The sequence below is a fragment of the Ctenopharyngodon idella genome, chromosome 18, assembly GCF_019924925.1.
Source record: "Ctenopharyngodon idella isolate HZGC_01 chromosome 18, HZGC01, whole genome shotgun sequence".
In the NCBI taxonomy this organism is placed as follows: Eukaryota; Metazoa; Chordata; class Actinopteri; order Cypriniformes; family Xenocyprididae; genus Ctenopharyngodon; species Ctenopharyngodon idella.
Window position 1 is genome coordinate 34,415,747 of NC_067237.1, and position 11,019 is coordinate 34,426,765.

Sequence of the window (11,019 nt, forward strand, 5' to 3'; positions counted from 1 at the left end):
CTGTCATTGCACTGAGCACGCCATAATCCACAAACCTGATAACTTTGACACTTGAATTAGGACATTCAGTATACACATGCAATATGCTGATTTTAGTGTGTGTGTGTGTTCAACTTATACTGTGTCTGATTGCTGTATATTTGTTCTTATTTGTTGTTTGTCTTTACTGTCTTTCAGATGGCACTAAATATGTCTCCACCTCAATTTGTTGAAAAGTAAAGATATTCTATTTCTGATTTTGGTTCTAATAAAACAATGTTCATTACTCCTTGAAAAATTGGCTATTCTTTCTGTTGTCAAACTCTGTGTCAACATTAGGTTCACATATCAATAAATAGTGTCCCTATGGGTGTCAGAGGGGAAGGAATATGGATGCTTGGTCAAGACCCCAATGCTAATTACAGCTTGGAGCAAATATGCCCAAGACATCTGTTGGACCAGGACATGGACTCAGTAAATTCCTGCTTGTCAACAAAGTTTAAAAGATTTCTTTTAAAATTATCCATCGCTGCTATCCTGTGAAATCTTTTTTAGTTAAATTCAGAAAAGATATTGATGTGAAATGTACTTTCTCTTTAATACACATCCAGAGACTGTCTTTTGTATAACACCTGGTGTATAGGTACTGCATCTCTTCATTTTGTACACTGTACTGTTCTACAAAATTATGAATAATATTTTTTTTTTTAGGCCGCACTGTAAACTCAATGATACAGGTGCATTTTGGGTAATACTTTTTTGATTTGACATTAGAAATGCTGTGTGGTAAAACAAAATATTGATCGATTAACAGTCAACCAGTTACATGGATTTTCAAGACTTTACTCTGCTCCGATATGATCCAACAAAAAGTTAATGAAACATTTTCGAACAAATTGTGTAAATGTTATATTGGCCAATGAAGACCTTCAATTGCGATGACATCACAGTTTGCATGAGCGGAAAAAAAAAAACATGAAAAGTACTGGTGGCTGCTACAGGCTATGGCTATATGGCTACAGGTAGGAGAATTGTACCGATCCAAACATAATTGTTAATGTTTTTTTATCTATTAATATAGATACTTGTCTTGATCGTTCTTTCTTCTTGAGCGTCTAAAGCTTAGAACTTTTATCATAATTGGGTAAATCAAAGTAAAACCTAGCCTACCTAAATAAAATAAATAGATAACTAGCAGCCTAGATACATCTTTTTTTTCACTGCATCGAAGTTAGTGTCACTGTGTTGAAAAATGCTAAACTCTCTTTTATTATGACACTTAATGCTCTTAGATAAAACTTCAGCCTCATGTGTATTCTACTCTTTTGGGTCTTGGATGTTTACCCACAGCCTGTTGAGTGGATACATTAGAAGGAATAGGCTAAACTTGGAAGAAAGACAAACTAAGCATGACGTATGTAGTGCCCCACTCCCTTAAACTTGTGCGGAAGGGGCCCTGAATATTTCTGAATATTATTAGCTTTGTTTCAGTAAATTTTTTCTCTGCTTTTGGTATGTTTCTTAACTGATTAAAATAACCACACAGTCTGTTAAATTAAATAGAACTTTGAATAGTTTCCTTAAGACAAATAGTATAAATAATAAATATAACAGAAAATAAAATGTAAACTTTTCCCCTTTGCAGATGCACAGCACTCACCACTGGGTGAAAGAGTCAGCAGTTGTGGACCCGGCCACTTCACACATCCAACAGCCTCATCTATAACAAAAGGTATAGTACCTGTCTGACCAAATGGTATCTCCTTCTCAGAGGGAGGCCCAACTTAAATACCCAGGGTGTGTGCAATGTCTGTTCCTGTTGACTCTTTACATAACTGAGCCAAACAGGTGAAAAGACTGGCATTTGTGCCGATGATTACCGCATTCTGGTCAGGGCTTGTAGGACCAGGACAAATCAGTGCCAGAACTGAAAGACTTTCAGAACCACCTGTGGCTTTCTCTGGTAAGACTCATGTCGTCGCTTCAGTCGAATTAAATCAGTCTGCCTAGGTGAGATGCTCGCTTATATAGCCAGTTACCCCGCCCCTTTTGGCAGGCTCTGTCAGACTCGCACACCATAGGCTCGCGCGGCTCAACCGCCCCGCCATTGGTTCATTTCCTTTAACTCCACGAACCAATGGTCGTGCAGTTTCACTGCGTGATTGAAAAAGGATTCAGAAATTGGAGAAAAAAAGAGTTTTCCCCACATGCGTCTAGCCTAAGCGGCATACGACGCAGTACTCTTTCCGTATTTAAGGGAACTGAGGTTACATAAGTAACAGTGTAGGTTTATTAATGTTTGGCATTGCTCACAAACTTCATCAATATGAAACTTTTCACAGCTTGTTGAACTAGGAGATATAGGCTAGATTTGTCAACATTTCAACAGTGTATGTTGTTTATAGAGTATAACCTCAGAATAAATAAATGCATTTACATTTAAGGGATTATGTATATAAGGTATATAACTTACATGGCTGCATAATTTTTGTGTGGTTAAAATAAAGTCATTTTGTAAATATTTTTGTGAATTTAATAAATCAGTAACACATTTTTCCTTTGTCTTTGAACAAATAATTACAAATATTGCAATGTTAAGTTACACTTTATTTTAAGGTGTCTTTGTTACACTGTAATTATACATTTAAGTACTGAGTAATATTAAGCAACTACATGTACATACTACAGGGTGAGGATTATAGTTTGGTTTGGTTTAGCATTAGTTGCATGTAATTATGCATAATTTATAGTTATTACTGTAGTAACTACGTGTAACATATGTAACAATGACACTGTAAAATAAAGTGTTACCCAATGTTAATATACACATTATTTTATATTTCAGTAGGACTTAAATGTCATTTTCCCCATCATATGTTGCTTTGTATTTCGTTCAGGCTTAAGCAGGATGATAATATTTAGGTGCAAAATGGGAGGGTTTGCAGATCCATGAGGGTTTGCAGGTTATGTTAGAAAAGCATTCTTGGATACAGCTTTTCCATGTCTACAGGGTGAGGGGAATTATTTAATAACAAATAATTAAAAATGTCACAATGTTAATATAGACATTATTTTATTTTTCAGTTGGACTTAGATGCCATTTTCCCCATCATATGTTGCTTTGTATTTTGTTTAGGCTTAAGCAGGATGATATAACATTTAGGTGCAAATATGCAGAATAATAAACCAAAGCTTGAGGCTAAAATGGCAAATATCTCCACAGCTACAGTAAATTTTCCAGGAGAACTGACATAAGCTGGAATAAATGTAATCCACACAGCACAGAATATGAGCATACTGAATGTGATGAATTTTGCATCATTAAAGTTATCAGGCAGTGTGCGAGCCAGAAAAGCCAAAATGAAACACAAAAAAGCCAGGAGGCTAATGTAACCCAGAACAGCCCAGAAACTTATAGTAGAACCCAGACTGCACTCAAGAATGATCTTTTCCTTATAATATGTCATATTTTTGTAGGGAAATGGAGGGAACATTGTTAGCCAAAGCACACAGATAAGAACCTGTATAAGTGTAAAAGCAAGAACACTAAGTCGCTGTTGTGAAGGGCCGAACCATTTCATGACATTACTTCCTGGCAGTGTAGCCTTGAAGGCCATTAACACCACTATTGTTTTCCCCAGAACACAGGAGATACAGAGTACAAAAGTGATCCCAAATGCTGTGTGACGCAACATACAGGACCACTCAGTGGGCCGACCAATGAAAGTAAGTGAACAGAGGAAACACAGAGTCAATGAAAAGAGCAGCAGGAAGCTCAGCTCTGAGTTGTTGGCTTTTACTATGGGTGTGTCCTTCTTGCTATAAAACAGGATGGCCACCAGCACAGTTAATCCTACTCCAAACAGTGAGAAAAAGACAAGCACTATACCCATTACTTCTGCAAATGACAGAAACTCTACAGCCTTTAACACACATTTATTTTTCTCAACATTAGACCAGTATTCCCCTGGACACTGCTTGCAGTTAACTGAATCTGGAAAGGAAGTTGTAACCACTAGTTAGAGACAAAAGGAAAACAATTTCAATGATGAACAGTGAAGAGCAGCTAAACTATTTTCTTTGGAGCTTTGAGAAGGGCTAAAGATTACCTGTCTCATTACTGATTTCTCCTTCTGCGCATGGAATGCAGTCATAACAGCAGACAGGTCTTCCTTTTTGTGCAGCCTTCCTAGTGCCTGGAGGACAGCTCTCACTGCACACAGACTTTGGTTTCTACATGTAAAAAATTATACAAACAGATTTTTTTTTTTTTTTACTGACTCTTAAGAATTAGGTATATTTATCAATAATATTGATTGATAGTGCTGGTTGGACGCTAAGTGGTGCTATGGGGTATTTTTCTCTGAGCAATTGCCCACACAGTAACACTAAGCAGTTTGATTCTAAACTTTGAACTAAAAATTGAAATTGAAATTTTAATTTACATACTTCAGCCAAATTCAATCAACAATGAAGGACACATGTGAAGTGGAGTATCAGAGCAGAGTGCCTGTGTGGATTCTGTAGAAAGATCTATGAACATATATTGTTGCTGGTTTAACTTTTTTTATTGCCAATATTTAATGATAGCCTCAGATGCAGGATAATTTCACTTTCAGCTATCATATTTGGTTATTACCACAGCAACAGCTTGTGTCCGCGTTCAATGATCTTCTTGTGTATGAATGTGTACTGTATTCATGGCAGGCAGCAAGAGTGCAGGAAAAGCTTGACACATATTGGTGACTATTCTATTTGTTAGGATATTGATATATGAACTGTTGTTGTCAAGTAAGTTTCATCCACAATGCTACTTTAAATAAGTAGCATTATATTATATGGCATTATATACCGGTATTGACACTCATTCTATGTCATGAAGTCACAAAATGTCTAATAAAGAAAATGTTTATCCCTGTTGATCTGATATTAATGCAAAGTTTGTTTTCCAAATGATTCAGCTTTACAAAAAGGTAATTATTTAATAGTTTTGATAGACTAACCATGTACAAATATTTTTTTTTTTTTTTTACACATTTTGTGTTATGACCAAACATGAAATAACAATCAACAAAAGTACATGCAAAAGTACATCTAAAGTACATCTGACGTTGTCTTAATTTAAAATAACCCTTTTGCAGAAACAGGTTATTGCCATTTACCTTCAGCTGTCCTCCAGTCCAAATGATCTCTTTAATATTAAGTTCTAAGCGCTGGTCAGGGGGCAGTGAGGCATCATAGTATCCCACAGGTTTAAACTGGAAAGATCCATCAGAGTCCTGCTGCCAGTTCACAACTTCATATTGGGCTACTGCACTACCAGTGCTGTCAAACCATACATGATTGCCCATTTTTATAGTGAAATTTACCTTTTTCAGAGCCTCAACAACCTAACGAAAAAAAGGGGCAATTTTGATATTATTACACTGAGGCATTTAACATATCCAACAAAAACACTGTTCCCTCTTTTCTCCCTTTTTACTCATCTGTCTTTTATCTTTTACCTCCTGTGGTTGTATTGTCAGGCCTTTCTCACAGCCTTCGTGTTCTTTGCATTTAAGTAGCCCATGTAGTGAATGAGCTACAGCATAAACTGCTTTGTAGACGTGGCTTGCATATCTTTGTTCAGACACATCTTCAGTGTAGTTGTTTAGTGCAAATATATCCTCATATCTGCTGCAACTTAATACATATCGAGAAGAATTCCTCTCTCCCTGTAGGCATGGAATAGCTGTATCCCAGAATGCTTTTCTAACATAATCTGCAAAGCCTTCAATATTGATTTTTCTCACTGCAAATCCCAGTGACCCTCCCAGGGAATGAAAACTATTTGGAGTGATAAAATTCTTTGTAGTTATCCATGATTCTACACCGATCATTTGGAAGCCTGTAATGTTCTGAATACTTAACTGATCAATAAGTAAGCCCATCTCAACGAATGAAACAAAGGCAACAATCACTTTCGCTGTGCCTCTTTCTATAGTGTCTACCACTTTTTTGAGTTTTTCTGGCTCTGTTCGGTAGAATTTCACAGAGTACTCTACACAAATTCCCTCCTCCTGGGCTATTTTCACAAATATGGCCATTCCATTGTTTCCGTAGTCATTGTCACTGTTCACAGCTCCCACCCAAGACCAGCCAAAGTGCTTGACTAAGTATACAAGTGCTCTGCTCTGGTGATAATCACTAGCAATAGTCCTGAAGAAAGAGGGGTAATCTTTCCTATTACTGAGACATTCACATGTGGCTGAGGGACTTATCTGAAAAAGAAATCACTGTAGACAATGATACAGTCATGAGTATGGTGATTATGTGAAACATTTAGTGCTATTGCTTCTTACCACTGGAATTTTAAAAGGTCCTGTTGTTCTGGACAGAATCACTGTTGCAGAAGACTCTGATTCGCCTATGATAGCATGTAAAGGAGACTGTCCATTGCATCTGTGTCTTGCTCCAAACTCCTGACCATTCATCAGTCCCATAGTTGCACTCATAGTAGACCTCATAGTAGACAGTCTTGAACCACAGGAATCATATATTTGATAACCAATAGAAACATTTGGGAGCAAACTTTCACTTCTGTTAATCTCCTCAATTGCAAAAATCATGATTTGTGCCAAAAGACTTTCTCTCAGATTCACACTGTGAAAATAAACATTAAATCAGTTAGCTAAATAGAAACTAAATTAACAAACTGTTTCCAATGTAACAAACCTGGAGCATGACAGAAGTTGAGGTTTTTGTGTAAACTCAAAAGAAGGTAACGTTTCCTTTCTGTGGATTGCAAAAATTCCTCCAATAGTTACATCTCCATCCTTAGAAAGCAGCGGGGACTTAGGGTCTCCCATTGTTTGACAAGGAGTGTTTTCCGCCTTTGTATGAAGTTGATGAAAAAGCAGGACTGTATAAAGAAAGAGAAGCATCCCAATGAGTGTGCTCTGCAGTGAATGCCAAATGCAAATGATCTGATACAGTATTTGCACTCTTATAGACATAATTAATATGGTTGACTGATTGAGAATGTAGCCAATGACCAACAAATTAACAATTAATTGGACAAATTAATCCGGTCAAGCAGGAATGTAATAAACCAGAGTTTGGTTTTCTTACCAAACTCATGTAATAAGATAGTAAATTGAAAGATTATGTAGTATTTAGTAAAATATTGACAACCAGGAGCTCCTTGTGATTACGTTTGCGTTAGATGAGTGATGCCACTGGCTGGAGGGCCCCTATCACCTCTTTCAGGTGATAGGGGCCCTCCCTATTAGTTTTATTTCATGGTCTCATATCATCTAGGATCCAAGAGCTCCATTCATGAGGGTAACATATGTAATCCAAATGTGTAAATGGAAAGCATTCTGCTTACTTCATCAATTTTATCAGTAAATGAGTGCTATGATCCAGAATGTGCAAATGGTGGACATATTCTTTTGCATTTTGTCTATTTATTTATTTTTTAGAGGGGTTATAATGCTATTTCATGTATTCTGACATATTTACACTGTTAAAGAGTTGGATTCTCATGCTAAACATGGCCAAAGTTTCAAAACACGAGTTGGAAGATTTGACCATTTGAAACTGAAAGATGGAGCGGTCACAGCAATAATGATCCTGGTCATGAGTCAGAACCACAGGTGGTTAGTAAAACTGCTTCAAATGTCTGTTTTGTTGGCAATAGGCGCCTAAGTGCATATAATGTAAACAATACAAACGTAGTGAATTCATAAATTCATTATTCATCATTCACTATATACTATATTCATTATAGCGATTCAAAAGTTATCAAGGGATAATGCGATTGTGTATTGTGTGTTTAAATACATCTGTTTAGCTGAACATTGATAGCTTGCAGACGATCGCTACACAAAAGCTGCGCGTCTTTAGCTCCGCTCACAGGACACGCGTACTCGGTACAGCGTATGTATCTTTGATAAATATGATAAAACTAAAGACTTTTTAGAGATATGAAGGATGCACTACTACTCTGTAGGTACTCAAGATTAACATGAGATTGGCAGAAACTGTGTGTGATACCCCCCCTTTAATAAATCCCGATATGTGTGGCATGTGTGGTATAAATTCAATTTTAAATAATGGCAGATCGGAGGTGGTTTTTCTTTGTGTTGTACATGCCCTCTGCAAGCTATTTTTTTTATTTATTTATTTTTTAATTGCACATTTTTTCTGTAATTGTGATTAATTACAGAAAAAATGTGCCTCGGCACTACTCAGCAGAGTGGAACAGCTGAGTCGAGAAGTTTCTAGTCTGAGAGAGGCCCTGGAAGCTCAGGTAAGCGTAAATGAGAACTTGGGGGCGGCTACAGCGGTCATGGATCGCCGGGTGACGGCTATTTGAAGCTCTGCGGATCCCCTGGCCAGGCACATGGGGCTGGTGCTGCATCAGCATCTCAGGAGAGAGAGTTGCAGGATCCGGCGGTGCCTGCTCGTCAGTCATTGGGAGAGGCTTCGAGCACTCTGCCACAGTCACAGCACTGTTGTAAGGGAAAGTGGGTGTGCAAGCCCCATAAGCCTCCAAATGCAGCCGGGCAGCCCAATACTGGTGCTGGGCAGGCTCGTTTAAAACGGGAGCAGCGGAGGAAAATGGGAATAATTTAATAAAAGTCTTGATGCTGACTGATTGATTCAATCCATAACAGATTCAGTTTGTTTCTTGTCACTGCTAAGTGTAACGAAGTAACAGACATATACGATCTAGAACTCCCTTCATAAATACTTCTATGGGGTGGTGAAACTAACTGGAAACTGCACTCATGGGGTCCGCAGGAGGAGCTCGTTGACGATTTTGAAAGAAGTATGAATCTCTCACATCATCTGATCCGGCAGTGAGTGCACTACTCGCCTCAAGCCAAGAAGAGCAGGCAGAGGCTGTTGAGATCGAGGATGTCTCTGAGCACTCGCAGCCCACCTACCCTGCATAGGATGAGCTGTTGGACATTATGTCTTACACTAATGAAAGATTAGATCTGCCGTGGAAGCACGAGAGGCACAAGCTCCATCGCAACCACCCTGATGAACGCTTCCTGTCACGACATAACCGCCCAGCTCGTACGAGTCTTCCCTTTCTCCCAGATCTTCACACTGAGGTGCGGAAATCTTGGGGAAAGCCAAGATTCTGCTCACATCCACCGTTCACAGGCAAATTATGCTCATGTGGAGGGGGTGCAGTAATATGGTTATGTGTCAATGCCGCCGGTTGAACAGACGCTCGCAAGCTATTTTTCAATAGGCAAAGCATCTGCATTGAAGACGCCGTCTCTGCCAAGCTAGCATTTGCATCTTACATCACACTTGAATGGCAGAGCATATGCAGCAGAGGGTCAGATGGCTGTTGCAGGCTTACCAGGCTGACCTGCTGAAGGACGTTACAGAGAGTTATCTTCATTGAGGCATCCGCTCGTCAGAGCTCCGCTAGGTCATGATGTGACAGGTTGTAGGCTCCCCGTGAGCCTTGCACGGTATCCTATGCGTGGGGCGTAGTTAGGCCTCCTCTTACTTTAGAGAGTCGTCATGTTGAGGTCTCCGCTCCCAGAGCTTGGCCATCTACTGCGAGCGTCGTCAGGCCTCCTCTTAGAGGCCTCTGCTCGCCTGAACTCCGCTAGGTAATCATGTTGTAGGTTGAAGGCTCTCTCTGCGCCTCCCTGCACAATTTCCTATGCGAGAGTGTAGTTAGGCCTCCTCTCGTTTTAAAGAGTTGTAGTGGACAGCAGGCAAGATGTCAACCCCTTTCCTATGCTGTGTGTGGAAAGTTTAATTTCAATTGGATCAGATTCCTGTGAGTAACAAACAGATAACTTTTGGATTGATTTAAAACAACAGTACCTCTTGAGGAGAAAAAGGGGTAACATTAATATATAGTAACCCCCACGTAGGGGGTTCTCTCTCACCCTTACCATTTTTGCAGGGGAGGAATGATGATATTAGCATGCCATCGATAATAGACTGATTTCATCACCATTTGCACCACTGTTCACCCAAGTCTCTCAGTCCTGAGACCAAAGTGTGAATGTACACAGACTCTCAGACTTACCGGTTTTGCCATGTGGCTTCAAGCCACAAAGGACACAAAATGGACACACAATGGAGCAAATCTTCTCCATTTCTATTAACCCTTTAAGACCTGAAGGCTTTTTTAGAGTTTTTTTTTCTGAGCGACATACACAAAAGTAAAGATTCATAACTCCAAAACTGTAGCAAGGAGAGTCAAAATGTAGGTATCATTTGATAGAACACTTTTTAAATTTTTAGAAAATATAAATTACATTAAATTTGGACATTTTCATGCTGAGAAACTGCTGATAAGACAAAAAATATATATATATTTTTTTATAATTTTTCATTTTTTTTTTTTTTTTTTTGACATGGGATAACTCAGGAAGGCAATAAGATCGGAGAAAAATTCTTTTTTGGTGATGCCTATATGCGAGCTGCATCTGGTTCAGATTTTTTGGTGATAGCATAAAGCCTAAAACAGACTGGTCAGGTGACCAGGGTAGCGCAGGTCAATCGTGTGGCCACGGTGGAGCAGACAACCACCACAGCAGTGCAGACGTGCTTGAAGACCCCCACGACAAAGCAGATGACCACCACAGCAGCGCAGACAGACACGAAGACCCCCATGACGGAGCAGACGACCACCACAGCAGCGCAGACGAGCTCAAAGACCCCCATGGCGAAGCAGACCACCACCACAGCATCGCAGACAGTTCAGAAACAACCTCTGAGATCATGTCGAAGCAAACAGGAAGTTCATGTGCAACCTCTGCTGTCATGTCAAGGTGAACACAGAGTTCAGAAATGACCTCAGTCGTCACGTCGAAGCAAACAGGAAGTTCATGTGCAACCTCTGCTGTCATGTCAAGGTGAACACAGAGTTCAGAAATGACCTCAGTCGTCACGTTGAGGCAAACAGGAAGTTCAGGGCTGACCTCCTTGGTCACCGCTGAACAGTCAAAACACTCCTGGAATGGAGCAGACTTCTGGGCCTCCGGGCTGGCGGTGGGCTCTGGGAAGGTCTCC

The 11,019-nt window shown here is 39.5% G+C and overlaps 1 protein-coding gene across 1 annotated transcript; it reads right to left on the reverse strand.

Moving 5' to 3' along the window:
- Positions 1-2,706: 2,706 nt before the first annotated feature.
- On the reverse strand, positions 2,707-6,917 carry LOC127500308 (extracellular calcium-sensing receptor-like). The gene is made up of 6 exons (XM_051871407.1): positions 6,694-6,917; positions 6,321-6,621; positions 5,484-6,239; positions 5,142-5,369; positions 4,089-4,212; positions 2,707-3,973 (listed from the first exon to the last, which is right to left on the reverse strand). The coding sequence occupies exons 1-6, from the start codon at positions 6,900-6,902 to the stop codon at positions 3,060-3,062; spliced, it is 2,532 nt and encodes an 843-aa protein (XP_051727367.1). The 5' UTR covers positions 6,903-6,917; the 3' UTR covers positions 2,707-3,059.
- Positions 6,918-11,019: the final 4,102 nt, after the last annotated feature.